The sequence below is a fragment of the Cucurbita pepo genome, chromosome 13, assembly GCF_057944985.1.
Source record: "Cucurbita pepo subsp. pepo isolate OVF chromosome 13, ASM5794498v1, whole genome shotgun sequence".
In the NCBI taxonomy this organism is placed as follows: domain Eukaryota; kingdom Viridiplantae; phylum Streptophyta; class Magnoliopsida; order Cucurbitales; family Cucurbitaceae; genus Cucurbita; species Cucurbita pepo.
This window is the reverse complement of record NC_141810.1, coordinates 1,004,252-1,022,163: the sequence shown is the minus strand read 5'-3', so window position 1 is coordinate 1,022,163 and position 17,912 is coordinate 1,004,252. Positions and strand designations below refer to the sequence as shown.

The 17,912-nt window shown below is 36.6% G+C and overlaps 1 protein-coding gene across 1 annotated transcript; it reads left to right on the top strand.

Moving 5' to 3' along the window:
- The first annotated feature begins 4,781 nt into the window (after nucleotides 1-4,781).
- PPC4 (phosphoenolpyruvate carboxylase 4) lies at nucleotides 4,782-16,126 on the top strand. Its single transcript, XM_023694624.2, has 20 exons — nucleotides 4,782-5,026; nucleotides 5,490-5,653; nucleotides 5,997-6,111; nucleotides 6,412-6,489; nucleotides 6,581-6,649; nucleotides 6,815-6,893; nucleotides 7,003-7,079; nucleotides 7,207-7,302; nucleotides 8,211-8,352; nucleotides 9,029-9,160; nucleotides 9,502-9,575; nucleotides 9,705-9,950; nucleotides 11,031-11,156; nucleotides 11,247-11,348; nucleotides 11,485-11,631; nucleotides 13,814-13,912; nucleotides 14,032-14,120; nucleotides 14,290-14,416; nucleotides 14,488-14,694; nucleotides 14,973-16,126. Exons 1-20 carry the CDS (start codon nucleotides 4,871-4,873, stop codon nucleotides 15,795-15,797), a joined length of 3,150 nt encoding a protein of 1,049 aa, XP_023550392.2. The 5' UTR covers nucleotides 4,782-4,870; the 3' UTR covers nucleotides 15,798-16,126.
- The last annotated feature ends 1,786 nt before the right edge of the window (nucleotides 16,127-17,912 follow it).

Here is a 17,912-nt window from a genome sequence, read left to right as displayed (position 1 = left end):
GCAAGGCCAGCTCCGGCGACAATGGCCGGAACAAGCTTCTTTCCGGCACCCAGCACCGCCTTCCGGTTCCACCATCAAGTCTTCAGCTTCCTCCCCAAAGGGACTCCGATTCCGCCGTCCGCACCCTCCAAGAGACACAACTCCGTGGTCGACCAAATTGGTGTCTGAATTTTTTGTTCTGTTTCAAAATTTCAATGCTCTGTATACAAAACTCCATTTTTTTTTTGTTGGATCTCAGTCACGTTCTTCAATTAATTCACAAATTGGAGAAATTTTTTCGAATATATTTTATATAGAATCAGTTGTCGGGTAAGATTTAGTTTTTATTTTATTTAAATTTTGTGAATATTAATGACTATGATATCAGAACAACATTCTTAATACCAGTCACATTTTTCGTTTAATAAATGGGATTTTTTTATCTTTATGATATGACGTAGCTTTGCAATTTAATTAATGGAAACAATTAAGGAATTATAATTTTTATGGAAAATGCTGGACCTGGTCAACCTATATTAGGCAGGCGATGGTGTGAAGAAGACAGCTGGGATAAGTTTATTATTGATGTCTAAGATTAAATGGGCAAAAATGTCATTTTACTATTTTCTCAGAATTCAGTGCAATTTATTTCTAGTTTGAATTAGTTATGGAATATATGATATTAGTTATTATTTAATATTTGAAGAATATATTAGTTAGGGAATATATCTTACAGTAATCAGTTAAATTTGATTAGATAGTTTATATTTTCGATATCTTATATCTTATTTTAAGGTTGTGAATATCAATGAAGATTGAAACTTAATCCCAAGAATGAAAATGGGTATTAAATTAAAGAAGAAAAAAAAAAGCATGAATTTGGGGAGGTTTTAGTGGATTAATTAAAGAGGCGCCCGACCCGGCTCCACCAATTTGGGTCCTAATTCTTTGAATTCAAACCCAATTTGACCGAGTTTAATTGTCGGCGTTGTAGGCCCCGACCACCACAATTTTCCCCTCTCTCTTAATTTCATTCCCATTTCCCTATGTTTTTCTCTCTCTTCATTTCATTATCCAAAATACACAAATTTATAAATAAAAAAAATTGGAAATTTCTTTAAAAAAATATTACTCAATTAATAAAAATATCTTTAAATTTAAAATTATATATATATATATATTTATTTATTTAAAAAAGATACCCATGAAATTTTAAAAATATCGTTTAACACCTTGAATTTTATAAAAAAAAGATTTAGAATAGTTTTTAATATCAATATATGGACGAAAAATGGTTTATTGACATTTTATAGTGTTAATATTTAGTAATAAATTATTATATTTGATAATTATAAGGCAAATATCTAGATATTTGTCTATTTACGATTTATTGTTATTTCTATTTATTACTCTTGTTGTAATTTATTTGATTATAAATAAGATAACTTTCACACTATTTAGGTGGGTGGATTATACAAACATTCTCATTATCTTTTTTTTTTTTAAATATTTATTTTGAATGTTTATTAGTGTTTTTGAAATGTTGTTTTAAAGGTAAGGTTATTTTTTAAGTTTTTTTAAATTAGTTTAGATATTTTAAAGTTTTAAAAAATGTTGAAGAGTCAACTCTTTTCACGTGAGTTTGGCGCTCGACAAACCGCCTTTACATTCTGGAGTTGGAAATAGAGCAACCAGTCAGCCTCTCGGCCAGGATAGAAGAAGTAGCTTGGAGGTAGCACGCAAGATACGGGCACCTGAACTTTTCTGCTCTACAAAAACTACACAAGAAGGAGATGGTGCATGGTTTGCCGGTAATCGAAAACGTGAATAGGTTGTGTGATGGGTGTCTCATCGGTAAGTAGAGGCGCACCCCCTTTCCGTCTCAGACATCCTACCGCGCCAGTGAGCCGTTGGAGCTCATGCACGGTGATATCTGCGGGCCTATCAAGCCGGTGATCGCAGGCGACAAGACCATCTTCCTCCTACTAGTCAATGACAAAAGCCGCTTTATGTGGCTGATCCTGTTGCAAGCGAAAAGTGAGGCAGTAGAGGCGATTAAGCGCATTCAAGCGCGAGCGGAGGCCGAATGCAAGAAGAAGATGCGAATGCTACCATGGACCGAGGCGGAGAATTCACCTCAACGAGCTTCGGTAAGTACTGCAACGAGTTCGGTATGCAACGGCAACTAACGGCCCTCTACTCCCCCAGCAAAACGGGGTAGTGGAATGCCGAAATCAGACCATCGTTGGGACAACAAGGTCATTGTTGATGACGGCCAGGATGCCTGGGAGGTTCTGGAGAGAGGCGGTAATGACGATCATCTACCTCCTCAATCGGTCGCCAACGCGAAGTCTTGACGGGAAGATGCCACCGAGACCTAGTACAACAAGAAATAAGTGGAGTGATGGTTTTAATTTTAGTATAGTTTTAATTTTGTTTGTCAGTCTCTACAACTTCATCTCTGGTTCCATAAACTAGTTTTGTTCCATAAATTATGCCCTAAACTAAATGTTGGGGAACTCTCAAAGTTCTGGCCCATTTCATAACAAGGTCAAACAGGATCCAAGATATTTGGAATAATTCTTCACTACTTATCAAAATAAAAAAAGAAAAAAAAAAGATGGAAAACAAGACACATAGGGACAATGGATTTCTTTGTCTCGTTCTGTCATGTCATGTCCTGTTCGGTGGGTAACACCGATGAGCAATGGAAGTTGGAGATGTGTAAGCTTTAATATAAATTATTGAATAAACTTACTAGTCGAGCATCACTCTCATACTTTCTAGGTCTAATTATGGACATGCATATACGTATGTTCGTGTGATCAAACACAACAAAAAAGAGCATAATGCAAAACGTAATCATAACTATACTCGTTCAAGGCTTGTCTCCACAGGACCCCGACCTCAGGGGTAAAACAGACATTTTTAAGGGAGATAAAGGAGTTGATGTCCATCATGTTTCATGTCAACATCTTCGACCTCCTTTTCTTAAATCTTTATTATCATTAGAATGGAAACATATAAGAGGTGTCAATTATTTGCTCGAGCTTTGGTCTTATCATTCTAGAGTTATATGAGGATTTTTATTAATATTGTGGTTCCAATTTTTCTTATTTTCTTTTTAAAAATAATATTATATTACAGGTCCCACCGCTCATCAATCCATCATATATGTTTTGGATTTAATGATTGATATAAGTTATTTTAGAAGTATTATGACATCATTTATTTGGTCCAATCGAATCAATTTAAGCATAGTTCAACTAAGGTAAAAATAATTATAATTTTTTTAATTAAAAAATGTAACGTCTCACGTTTAGGATTCAAATAAGAATTTGAAAATTTTTTGTCTAGCCAAATTTTTCGGTTAAGTTCTCGAGGTAATTCAGTTTCTATACTTCGATTTTAAGCTAGATTTTAATAATTAAGGTTGATTTATGATGTTTTGTCAGAGATCGTCAATTATTGTTAGTTTGAGGGTGCGTGGAACGATATAAGCAATTCATTTCCTCCATGGATTAAGATATGACACTTCTTTCTTGGATGACCGTTACTTTTAATGTTTTCAAACTGTTATATATGTGTCCACATAGTTGTTATGTGATTTATGTGTTTGATGTGCATCGTGTAAATGTTATTGTATTTATGTGTTTGACTACGAACCGTTAGGGATATGAGCTAAGTGTACCATTAGAACCTGTTTTGGTTCTTAGTCACTAGCTGCTTGGCCGAGATTTCAATTTCCACGACCACGTGCTAGTTGGTCATATCTTAAGTTTGGTTAAGACCTGGTCGATCAGTACTTATTCGTTCAAATAGAGGCATAGGTCAGTAATCCTATCTCGAATGTGATTACTGTTGAAATATGATCGTCACGACATTGAGAATCAAGATGATAAAATGAGATGCGACACGTATGAAATATGGCTTAAAGTAGAAGTAAGTCGGTAAGGAATCTTCATTTTATTTTCCTTTTAAGGAATCTTCATTCGAAATAGAATAAAGCGGGGAATATTCTTGGGAGTATTTAAAATTAAAAGCAAAATACCATCATTATTGTCCTCCTCGTGATCGTAATCACAAAATTTCTCATTAATTCTTTAAATAAATAAATAAATAAATAACTTTTTTTTTAGAGATTCACGCCGAAAGGTTTTCTTAATAAAAATGTATTAAATTAATTACATTTTTTTTTCCATTTTTGTTGTCTATTTTGTATTTTCATTTATTATTATTTTTTTTTTACAAATAAATGAAAATACTTTATTTTATAAAAAAAAAAATTAGAAAAATCATTAATGTTATAGCGGTTGGATAATGAAAGTCCCACATCGACTAATTTAAGAAATAATCATGAGTTTATAACAAAGCAATTCTATCTTTATTGGTGTAAGACTTTTCAAGAAGCACAAAGCAAAAATCATGAAAACTTTATACATGTCGTATCATTGTGGAGAGTACTGAGTTGGTTTATAAATGGTACGAGAGAGAAATTTATTTTAAAAAATAAAAATTTATAATATAAATTATTATTTGGGACGTCAATTATTTAATGTAAAAGAAAGCGTCACGGCGTTTACGGGGAATCACCTGGTGACAAAATCGCTCTCGCTGCATCATGAACAGTTTCCACCATAATCGGCACTGCTGCCACGTGTACCAATCTAGTTGGCTGCCAGGTACCCCATTTTGGGCCCCATATCCAAAGCCCAAAAAATAAAAATAATAAATAACAACAAAAGAAAATAAAAAGATCGTACAAGAAGTGAATGATCCTCTCTTGAGCTTTTCATCCTTTCATCTTTCTTCATCTTTCTTCATCTTTCTTCATCTTCGCTCTTCTTACAACCTCACTCTCTCTTCCTCTCCACCATTCTTCCTTCCAACAATGACGGACACTACTGACGATATCGCCGAGGAAATCTCCTTCCAGAGCTTCGATGATGACTGTAAATTGCTTGGCAACCTTCTTCACGACGTCTTGCAGCGGGAAGTTGGGAGCCTATTCATGGAGAAAGTTGAACGAACTCGAGTCCTCGCTCAGGTTTCTCGTTCTCTCTCTTTATCCATGCTTTTTTCTTCTTTTTGTTCTGTTACTCCGTTTTTTTTTCATGGTCCTAGTCTGGTTCTATGTGTCGCTGAGTGGTTAGTTATTTTTTGAGACTGCCTTACTGAGTTGGTGTGGGGAAAATGGAAAGGTCATTCGATGTTATGCTTGATTTGCGATGTTTTTTTTCGGTTTTGTTTTGAGTTTTGGGACGGGGAATCTTAATCATGCATCAGTTCATGGCATGAAATACGCTAGAGATTTTGAGGATGCAGCTTTTCTGCGTCCATTCGGTCTGTTTTCTGAGTCGTCCATGGCTGAGATTTCGATGGATTTGGAATTTCGGACGTTAATCGTCTGTGGAGTGACTTCAATGAGAAAGAAGGATGTGTGTGACAATAATGTTATATGACTAATCGTATGAATCGTTTTCGTTTTTTCCTCTTTCTTTCGGTAACAGAGCGCTTGCAATATGAGGATCGCGGGCATCGAGGATACGGCAGACATGATTGAGAAGCAGCTTGCATCAGAGTTGTCGAAAATGACTTTAGAGGAAGCCTTCTCTTTGGCTCGTGCATTCAGCCATTCTCTCAATTTGATGGGGATTGCAGAAACTCACCACATGTTGGTTTGCTTTCAATCTACCATTTATTTGTTCATATATTTGAAAGCTAGATTCATATGGAACCGAAAAATAACAAAAGAACAGAGATTCTGGGTTTCGTATTTATTGGCTAATTTGCGATCGTGTTGTGAAACAATTTTAGTTTCACCGTGCTGTAATTTCTTTCGGCTTGCCACAAAATTTGCGAAATACGAGATAAAACCTTATGAGAACGAGGCTATACCATAGGACAAACTATTTCAGTTCAAAATATGCATTGTAATTAGATGGCCCTTTAATGTTGACGAGGACTGCCGTTTGATCATCTTCTTGGAAATGAATGTTGTTTTTCACGACTGACAGGGTTCGTAAGTCGAGAAATCTTGTACTTCTATCAAGATCCTGCGATGAAGTTTTTAATCAGCTTGTGCAGGGCGGAGTTTCTACTGACGAGCTTTACGACAGCGTTTGCAAGCAGGTCTTTTTCTATTATTTTGTTTCTTTTTCTCCCAACTGTTATATTTGCTTCTCTGAACAGAGAAGATGGCCGAATAATTTAAAGCTAGCTGAAAGTGACTGCTCAGTAGAATACATCGAGTATACAATTCTCATTGTCTGACCGCTGTCGTAATAATAATAAGTTTGCTGGATGAAGCACCATTTTGCCATGATTTTGCAGTTTTCATGGTCCAAAAAGTCCAGCGATTAGTCTGTATGTTTGTCTAATTTTTGGACTACGTCACATTCTCTTCTGAATCTTTTATTCATATCTCTGCAGGAGGTTGAAATTGTTCTTACAGCTCATCCAACTCAAATTAATCGTCGAACTTTGCAGTACAAACATCTTCGCATTGCAGTATGATATTAGTGCATTCAATTATAAGAATAGCAATATCATTCTTCTTGTTGCGTGTAATCTTTGGTGATTAATTTAAGAGTATTTGCAGCATCTATTGGACTACAATGACAGACCTGACCTTAGTCCTGAAGATCGGGAAATGCTAATTGATGATCTGGTATTATTTTATTTTCTCAAACCACTTCTCATTCTGCTTCCCAGTTTAGGAATTAACACGAGGGGTTTGGGAAGGAAGGGATTTGAGGCCTGGAATTTGTATGATCAAGAAACAACTTCTCTATGTTTTTTTTCTGGTTTAATTTATGTTTGCTCTGCGTTTTAGGTAAGAGAGATAACTTCAATATGGCAGACAGATGAACTTAGACGCCACAAGCCCACGCCAGTTGATGAAGCTAGGGCTGGTAAACAATTAAATTTATTTTCCAGAGAAGAAACGTATCGTCTGAATGCTATGATTGTTTGTTTTCTCCTCACTTCCATTGCTTCAGCAGTTATGTTTGCATTTCTCAGGTTTGAGCATTGTGGAACAGTCCCTGTGGAAAGCTGTCCCTTATTATTTACGTCGACTCAGCAATGCCTTAAAGAAGGTCTACAATGAGTTTCTGTTTCTGATTATTCTTCAATGCTTTTATGGTGTCGTTATTTAATTGCTATTCTTGTTTTTTCTGGAATTTTCCTTCGTTTTATTACATTACTATTTTCACCCATCTGTAGCACACTGGAAGGTCGCTTCCTCTGACTTGCACACCAATAAAATTTGGGTCTTGGATGGGAGGCGATAGGGATGGAAATCCGAATGTCACAGCAAAGGTGAGACTTCCAACATCTTCTTCTTTAAAATTGTATGCAAAGATTATTTCAGCACTTGAAAATCACCTAATCTGTGCACATAATGTTTACTCCGTCGTAATATTTAATTTATGCACCTTTTTGTACTCCATTTTAAGAGATGAAAATTTAAAATTTAATGAGACTCAACCTGGCTTCCTCAAACAATATCTCAGTTAGCATTCTTATTGATTGTTGTTAATGTTACTCTTCTCACTGTTGCAACTCAAGCTTTCCACTAAGAAGCTTCTGATCTTGAATTCCATGTCGAGTTCGATATATGAAACCTCCATTTCAATTATAGCATTCATAGTAATTAGAATGATATTAGTAATTAGAATGATATTTCAATTATAGCATCAATATAAATATGTTTAAAATTCCTAAAATGAAAAGACATGATATAACTCTATATATTATGCGTAGGTCCCACTTTTGTGTGCCGGTGAATACTTTGTTCCCTAATATACTTCTGGTGGAGGATAGATTTTCTTGTCAAGATTTTGCTTCATTTTGTAAGGATATTTTAGTAATTTTCATTTTCTATGTGTATGGTTAGCTTGGTTTATCTTTTCTGTGATGGTTCTATTGGTTTCTTCTAGAAAACTCTTGTTGTATATTGATGGTGTCAGATGGTGTTTGTAGTCCTGTTGAAAAAGAGTGTTTGGAAGTAGTGTTTGATTTTACATGGATTACATTTTTATATAAAGAAAAATGGCCATAAATGCTCCTCCTCAATGCTGAGTGCAATATCAATGACACTCTTATTCTCTGATTGCTCAATTGTTTCGCTTCATTTTGGAACTGAATTTATCATACGGTGCAGTCTAATATTTTTTCCATCAAAAAAATGTAAAAAGAAAATAATTTTTCCCTTTCATATTCTTCAGGTCACAAGAGAAGTCTCTCTTTTGTCTAGGTGGATGGCTATTGATCTATACATTCGAGAGCTTGATAGCTTGCAATTTGAACTTTCCATGAACCGATGCAGCGATAGATTATACAGACTGGCACATGAAATTCTTGAAAAAGGTAACATATCTGTAGGCTTCAAAGCTAAGAAACAACGAAGACGTTTGGCCAAGCAGTTGTTCGTTAGACTTTATCAATTCAGTTGTGTCAATTGCTTATTGGATATTGATTTAGATTAGCAACAAATCCTCATACACACGCAGATAGATAATGCTGATTAGTTGCTCGTAGCTAGTGATAATTCGGTCATTGGGAAAGACCTGAATGGATGTGACAATTCCTTTTAGTAGTGATTATAAATATTTGAGTTGGAATAAGAACGTAAGAGTGATGCCCTGCTATCAAGTTTTAATTCCCTAAATACAACTTTCATGAATGTATAATTCTTAGTATATTACTGAACGTAAATGGAAACATTTGTGGATTGCTTCTGAAGAAAAAAAGGAGAAAGAAATAAGGCGATGAAGACAAAAATTTGTGGCTCTTGATTATAGGAACACAAAAATTTGTTGAAGCAAATACTACTTTTCTTCTTGGATTTGACATCATAAATTCTTACAACCATGTACACGTACAAGCAGCTTCTAGTCCGGTGTCTTATCATTCTCGAATGATATTATGCATACTTCTGTTCTCTTCTCTATTACTAGTTTAGATGAGTCTGATATAGAGGTAGCCAATTTATGTAGCACGTCATTCCCACTCTAAAATTATAGCAATCCAATTATTTATTCAGATGCTGTATCTGAAGATGGACACGAGACCTGGAATCAGTCTTCGAGCAAAAGTGAACCGAAGAATCAGGGCCATCAAGCTGCTGCACTTCCAAGACAACTTCCACTTAGGGCCGATCTGCCTTCATGCACGGGTATAGCATATTCCGGAGATTTATTCTCAACTCATGTTGTGACAATCATCATCTTGATAAAACCTGCTCGAACAAATTCAAATTTGAACATATTTGAAATTACCTTGAAAATGCAATATGTCTTTCATGTGGCTTATAAAAATTTACGTGAGGTTGGGAAAGACGGATATTTTTACAAAGATGTAATAGTTGGGATGAAAAAATGATTTCGCTCTTCATCATCTATTTGCACCGAAAGACTTGTTTTTTGCTCACGGGTTCCTTTTATTATGCTTAAATTTTATTGTTCTCGCTTCTTGCCAAAATGGATGGTTGTTAGTCTCATTAAGCCCTTCATGCAGATTGCAATGATGGTGAATCCAGGTATTCTAGAGTAGAATTTCCGAGGACTGATCATCCATCATCAAATAATGAGGTGAAGCAAGTTCTAGAGCCATTTATTTATATATATGATCTCTAGTTCTCTAATGCATATTATTTTAGATTGTTCAATTTTACCAGTGGCACTCACTCTCTCTCTCCAACTATCTGTCTCTTGTACTAGGAAACTTCGGTTCGAAATACACATGCATCCTTATCAAATGGAACTTCACCTAGTGCAAGTGCATTTCAGTCCAATTCTTTGTCTCGTACTGCCTCTTTCAACTCAACTCAACTCCTTGCTCAGAGGAAACTGTTCGCAGAATCTCAGATTGGGAGGTCGAGTTTTCAGAAGCTTTTAGAACCAAAGCTTCCTGTACGTCCTGGAATTGCACCCTACCGCGTTGTGTTGGGTAGTGTAAAAGACAAGGTACGCATTTTCAGTTTGGCTACTTCGGTGAGCTAAAGCATATCTTAGTTGACTGTATGGGAAATTGGGGACATATTTATGATCTGAATTGGATAACCTGTGAACTTTTAAAATTTGGGTCTTCAGTTGGTGCTAGATTTATCAAATGTTTTGATATGAATCTCAAAACTTGGTTTCATAATTATGTCATTTTGCAAATCCATTCCTTCAAGAATGGTCGAAATATTAAGACCACTGTATAGACAATTGTTAGGAGACCAGAGTATTAACTTCTGGAATTGGAATTGACATCTCTGTTTTTCATAATTGGCTCCCGATGTTTTCTATCGAATGTCTTCAAATAAAGACATCGATATTAATTAATGATCTGGCAAAGATATTTGATATTGATTGTCTTATTTAACATTTCAATTTACTAGTTGGGGTGCGAATGAGTCGGTTCAAATATCCACATTTGTTATTTCATGAGTTAAATCGAAAAGTTATTCTCATGAACATGGAGATACATATCCTCTTTTTTTTCTTTCTTGCCCTTCTGTTTGACTTTTTACTATATTTGTGAACAGCTATCAGGCATTAATGATGCCACTAAACACGCTTTAGCCTTTAGATGGGAGAAAAAAAAAAGTTGTATTGCCTGGAGATGTGGTAAATAAATTGGAGGAATGTTGCTTTGAAGTCACTTTTTTTTTTTTTTAGATGGAATTGCCAAAATATCAATCTATTTTTGGGCCTAGCTCCACTGGTTTACAAATGCTTAGACTCAAATATACCTAATCTAAAGTTAGATATGCCTTTGACCAATAGGACGTAGGTTCAAATCCCCCGCCCCACCAACATGTTGAACTCAAAAGGAAAAAAAAAAAAAACACTTTTTTAAGTATTACAAATGATACAATGCAAAATAAGGAAAAAGAAAAAACATCTCACGTCATATTTTGAAAACTGGACAATATGCTACTTTTGCAAAAAAAAGAAAAAAAAAGTATAAAGGTGGTGCTATCATATATAGAAGTAGATTATTATATTATTTCATTTAGTAAAAGTTTTGTATGTTTTACGTGATTTTTTGTGAGCCAGCTAGTGAAAACACGGAGGAGGCTGGAGCTGCTTCTTGAGGATCTTCCTTGTGAACAGGATCCTTCGGATTACTATGAAACTGCAGATCAACTCTTGGAGCCGCTGCTTCTATGCTATGAGTCTCTGGTAATCCAGACTTCTCTCTCTCCCTCTCTCTCCCTCACTCTTTTAAAGTTAAGTCTATATAAAAATTTACCTACAACACCATTCATGCAGCAATCATGTGGATCTGTGGTGCTTGCTGATGGTCGATTAGTTGATCTGATTAGAAGAGTTGCTACATTTGGTATGGTATTAATGAAGCTGGATTTACGTCAGGTATGTCCTATTTTAGTTAATATTGTTTCCTCCAAAGTAGCATTTCAAAAAATATGTTAATTAACTGGGTCTATCATTTGTATTCCTAAGTTTAGTTGGGAAAAAATACTAGGTTATGATTTCGTTTTGTAACCAGGAATCTGGTAGACACGCTGACACTCTGGACGCCATTACAACGTATTTGGACATGGGTTCATATAGTGACTGGGATGAAGAAAGGAAGTTGGAATTTCTAACAAGAGAGCTGAAGGGGAAACGACCTCTGGTTCCTCCAACTATTGAGGTAAAACTTAAGTTTAAAAAATGATGCAACTTGTAATTTGATTGATAGAAGTCCTTGACTATTCATGATATTCCAGTGGAGGACAATTACGCACAGCAGTAATATAAATAATTATTGAACAAAAATCACTGCTTATTTTCAATGTTTTATTTCCCCTATCTAATTATCTCACTTGAATTATTGAGCAACAGTATTATAATTTATTCATTTCTCAAATTTAACCTACTTCGTATCTAAACAAGATCTTCAATTTATATTATAAATGACAAATCATCATTGAATATATATCCAATTTAATTCAAGTATTTGGATGTAAGCTAAATAACATTCTTTTGTATGTAGATAGACCTGATCTATAACTTACATAGGGAAGACCTAGAAGTACTTTCGGAAGACTTGTTGAATTTCTACGAAGGTGTTATAGGTATTCTAGCTAGTGGAATGTCGTGAAGATAATGCCACCTAGGAGTTACACAGGGATCACTTAGTTAACTTGGGGATCTGATGGCCGGCTACTTTGGATTGTTCATCAAGTGATAATCTTGGCGACACATTGTTTGAGAAGTACATTTGATCAAATTTTTAAAATTAGACTAACTTTCAAAATACACAAAAAAGAAGACCATAAAAGAAAATTGGCCAAACCCAAACAAAAGGAGCCCAAGAAGCAAATTGCAAAGTGACCACCAAATGTTGGCAATTAAAATTGAAGAAAATAACGAAAATGCTAGTAAAAAAGATCCAAAGACTCCAATGCCCTGCCATGACTCTGCCACCCTGGAAACCGTCCTATTTCTTTCTGACCAAATACTCTGAACATCCGGCCAAGTATGCCTTTTCTCAAGCAATGGAGGCAAAAAGACCACCTTCATCTTAACACAAAAATCCCGATTTGGGGCATACCGCACTCTAAATGTCTAGAAAAAAAAAAAAAAAAAAAAAAAACTCATGAAAGCAGAGGAGGCAAGAGGAAAGAGGCAAAAGGAACGAGGCAAAGGGAAAGAGGATCTCCCTGCCTAAACTCTTCAGAAGCAAATCTCATTTCCTAGGCTAACCAGAGTTGAAAAGTTGGTTGAATGTAACCAATTAATAATCCGAAGTCTCCATTTCAAAAACTAAAGCCCTTCTTCCATTACACCTTTCCATGATCCACACCATAGAGCGACTGCCCTCTCATTTTTATCGTTGAAAAACCTCAGAACCTGTTCAACTTATTAGCCTCCCATTTTTACCAGAAAGCCACATATACCTATTAGGCCCATGCGCCTTACAGCTGCCAAACCTTAACATCACTCTCCTGATCTCTTCTACAGTGAACAAGGTTTCAACCCTTCACTTTTTTCCCTTCTATTTAGATATCTGTTTAAACCGGCAATGAAATACTGAGTTTGAGGAGTATATTAGGAAGAATCAGGACCACACTCCTCATCTCATTCTCTCCTGAGATAATCATCAATAAACAAACAATCCTCAAGTTTTTGCATCTCCTGAAATTTCCAACTTATGAAAAAAAAAGTATTACAATTTTCCAGCTTTCTTCCACTTCATTCTCGATAACCTCTCACTCACCTTTATGTCAAACCTACTTTTCCCTCAAGGCTTCACTGAACCAATATTATGTTCTGAACAATCTTGGGCCCTCTATACCCTGATAATAATTTTCGCAAGTGTATAATACTCGCATCATGTTGAAGAACTCAGACCTGTTTCTAAGAACAACTTTATAAAATAGTTTTCAGGAACTTTTATGTGACAAACTTTCCAAATAGCTCCTTTAGCTACAAAGATATGCTGAAGGAAAAAGTAATTTTCTCGAAGATGTGGCCATTAGAGATTGTTGTAGTGACGAGAATTTTCTTGTACGATATATTTCTTGAATGTCATTCCTTATTTTTATCTTTTTTTTGAGATTATAAGCGAGTTTTCATAATTTCTGCTGTCTGAAATAAAAGGAAATATTGTGATTTTGAAGTTGTGAACTAACATTCACGTTTGCAAATGTTCACTCCAACGGACATGCATGTTTTTACCACTAGAAAGTTTCCTACTGAATTGTGATAATTCCTAAAGCTTCTTATAAAGAAAAAATCTTGTTCTCAGATTGCTTCAGAATGATTCTTTGCCTACCATTGGTTTCCCCTTAAACTTTAGGAACTTATGTTGGGCTTCATTTTTCCCTCAGGTTCCTTCTGATGTTCAAGAAGTTTTGAACACCTTTCGTGTTGCTGCTGAGCTAGGGAGTGAATCACTTGGTGCTTATGTGATCTCTATGGCCTCAAATGTACGAATAATGATCTCTCTTTTTTTTTTCTTTATTGAATCCAGCAGCAGTGCTACTGCGCGAAAAACAATATTATCTTCTGATTTTTCATAAAAGTCTATTGTACTTGATAACTGCAGGCAAGTGACGTCCTCGCCGTAGAACTTCTGCAGAAAGATGCACGACTTTCAGTTAGTGGCGAGTTAGGACGACCATGTCCTGGTGGAACGTAAGTCTTGAGGCTTAACATTTTATACGATAACTTTGCAAAATCCTTGAGTATGACTACAGTCACGTATTTATTTAACTTTTCTGAAAATGAGTACTTAAGAGGGTAGAAGAGAGCTTACTTAGATGTAGCAAGGATTGTCCATGGGCTAAAATATTTCCTGAAATAGGTTGCGAGTGGTTCCTCTGTTTGAAACTGTGGACGACTTGAGGAAAGCAGGATCATCGATCAGGAAACTGTTATCTATTGATTGGTACCGAGAACACATTATAAGGAACCATAATGGGCATCAAGAGGTATGATAACATCTGAATAATCCTCTTTTTGGCTGTCACTATTTCTGGCATTAAAAAGTTCCTCTGGACAGGTCATGGTAGGTTATTCTGATTCTGGCAAAGATGCTGGGCGCTTCACTGCTGCATGGGAACTTTACAAAGCTCAAGAAGATGTTGTGGCTGCATGCAACGAGTATGGTATTAAAGTTACCCTGTTCCATGGGCGTGGAGGGAGCGTTGGTCGTGGGGGTGGGCCAACGTATCTGGCCATTCAATCCCAGCCTCCAGGTTCGGTAATGGTAAGTTGAAAAATAATCTATGTTACATGTTTTTGTTTGACTCTCTTGAGAGATTAAGAACATTGACTTTTTCTGAATTGATTCTGATCTTTGTTAGAATGCAATGTGGGTACAAATCCATTTCATGTCTGTCATTATTCCCGATCTTTAAATTTACATGTCCTTTCCCAATAGATTTTCAAGTGTGGGAATTTGTTGTCCAAATCTTTTGGTCCCTCATGGGAAGTTCAGATTACCAGTCATCATTGACATGATAAACCAACGTAATATATCTGCAGGGTACTTTACGATCAACCGAACAAGGGGAGATGGTGCAGGCCAAGTTCGGGTTGCCTCAGACTGCTGTTAGACAGCTAGAGATATATACCACGGCCGTACTCCTTTCAACCCTACGTCCACCACTTCCACCTCGAGAAGCAAAATGGCGTAATCTCATGGAGGAGATCTCAAAAATTAGTTGTGAGAATTACCGGAGCATGGTATATGAAAATCCAGAATTCATTTCTTACTTCAATGAAGCCACTCCTCAGGCGGAGCTTGGCTTCCTTAACATTGGAAGCCGCCCAACAAGGAGAAAGACCTCTGTTGGTATCGGGCATCTTCGAGCTATACCATGGGTTTTTGCTTGGACACAAACTAGATCTGTTCTTCCAGCTTGGCTTGGGGTTGGGGCAGGTTTAAAGGGTGTATGTGAAAAGGGTCACACTCAAGACTTGAAAGCAATGTACTCAGAATGGCCTTTCTTCCAGAGCACCCTAGACCTTATAGAGATGGTTCTAGGAAAAGCTGATACTCACATCGCAAAGCATTATGATGAAGTCCTAGTCTCGGAGAGTCGACGTGAAATCGGCTCTATATTGAGGAAGGAACTGGTGGAGACTGAGAAATATGTTTTGGTAGTTAGCAGGCACGGGAAACTATCTGAGAATAATCGGAGTTTGAGAAAGCTGATCGAACGCAGACTCCATTATCTTAATCCTCTGAACCTGCTGCAAGTTGAGATATTAAAAAGGCTGAGATGTGATGCAGAGAACAAAAAACTGAGAGATGCATTGCTTATTACTATTAATGGGATCGCAGCTGGAATGAGGAACACAGGTTAAGTCGGCCATTCATATCATCATCAGGTTAAGTGGTTCTTCTTACTAAGAGGGTCAGAATAAGAGTCGTGTCTTTATTTTGATGTAGGTTTGGTTAAAATAATGAGCTAAGTTAGTGTATTGGAAGAAGAATGTTCATCCAGTTTAAGGATGGTGTCGGTTTGAATTAAGTTATCCGGAACCTTTTATGTAAATTCTTCGTTGGCCAGTATTTGCATTCTGAACACTCAAGAATACTGTTCCAGATGTCAAATCCTCAAAGCTCCTTGTTTTTGTTGTTTATGTTACCCTATTACGCGTGTCTAATGCTAAAAATAATCTGCCTTCTTCCATTTCTTGTGCCCATTCTGACTAATTTTCATGTAAGAAAAAGGTTAGAAACATTCTGAGCACTTATTGCTCCACATGTGTCGTTTTGTTGGAAACACAGGTGAAGGCTTCAGAGCTTATCTAAACATCCTCCACCCACGCCCCGCCCCGCCCCGCCCCACCCCACCCCACCCCACTGTGAACGTTGAACACAGCTGCGGGTGCCGTGTGTCCATTCCATAGTTCAAACTAATACTGAAAATGGGAAACTGAGGGATGTTAATGCTCAAGTTAGGCATTGACTTGGTAGTTTAAATACTAGGAAAGCAGCAAAGATTGGTTGGTGGGTGTGGGTACATTATGTCCATGCCTTGTCTAGTGCTGTACGTATATAATGCCAAGTCATGCCAACCGATATCCTATGGACATCACTTAGTGGACATGACTATATGCCCACGCTTGCACCCCCCTCATCTCCTTAAACTTATTGAGGTGTAAACTTATAATTGCACTTTTATTCTCGTTTTGTTTTGGTGGAGCAACTTTTACAAGCATTGAGTCCCATACTTTGAATTGTCGCGAAAGGAATCATTGTCATACTTGCTACTTGTGTCGGTATCATACTCGTCCGATGGGCCATAGGTCCTATGTAGTGAAGTAATACCCATCTAATTTTATTTAGAAAGAAATCGAACTCCTTAGAACGTACAACTATCCTGTTCGAAGATGTCGAAAAAGTGATTGAAGGTCGGATCTCTTAGATAAGGACGAACTATGGGTTGAATAAAGAGAGCATTCAGCTCCCAACATAGAAAATAAAGAAGTAATACCCATCCTTTTGTTGTATTTTCCTTTCCCCCCCCCCCCCCCCCCCCCCCCCCCCCCCCAAAATAATTCAACTTTCCCTTTTCTTCTAACTTTTTGTCCATTTTATCCATAATAAAGCAAATTTGAAGTATTTTTAGACTCATTTTTTTAAAAAAAATGTGAGCAAATCCTGGGAAGGGATCTTTGTGGGTCAGGTTGGACAATCCCTTAATGCAAGCAAGAACCAAAGTTGAGGAGAAAAGGAAGCATGAGATGCAACGTGTAGGAAGTTCCCATCTTCATCGCTCTCTCAGCTACCCTGTAAAGAGTAAAGATGATGATGATGATTCATTCCCTTTCAAAAGGATACCCAAATCACATTTTCAACCTCTTTTCCAACACAAAATCATACACGCACCGCATCAAAACCTAAATTAAACAACATTTATAACTCAATTATTTCATTCAATGGTACGACTTTCGATGCTACGTTGATTGTTTGAAATCAAAGGTGGTAACTTTTTGAAAAAGGGAGCGCTGAGTGTCACTCTCGTACTTTTCAAACCGTAGGACGTCGTTATTTTGATATGTTCATGACTAATCCTTAGGAAAAATACTGTTTTTGTGGTTTTGTCAAACCTTGGGTGAGGTTCTTTTCGTCGATTCAACATCACTTATGTGGAAACTAAGTTTTATTCACCTATACACGTCACATGTTTTGTCTATTCTAGGCCAACACTATCTTCGAAAACTCATTCCTAAAAGAAGGTGCTCAAGACATTGTCCTGCAATGTTCGTCCCAAACCATGATACATGCATGTGGTAGCTCACTTAGCCATGGGCTAGAGATGGTGAAGAGTTGACATTATGCATCCAATATACTACGTTTTGGCACATACAACTTTGTGGAATATCTATCTCTGATTGACCTCAAAATTGACAAGTTTTTATATTCAATTATATGAACTTAATTCTAGAGCCATTTGTCATAACTTTCGCTAA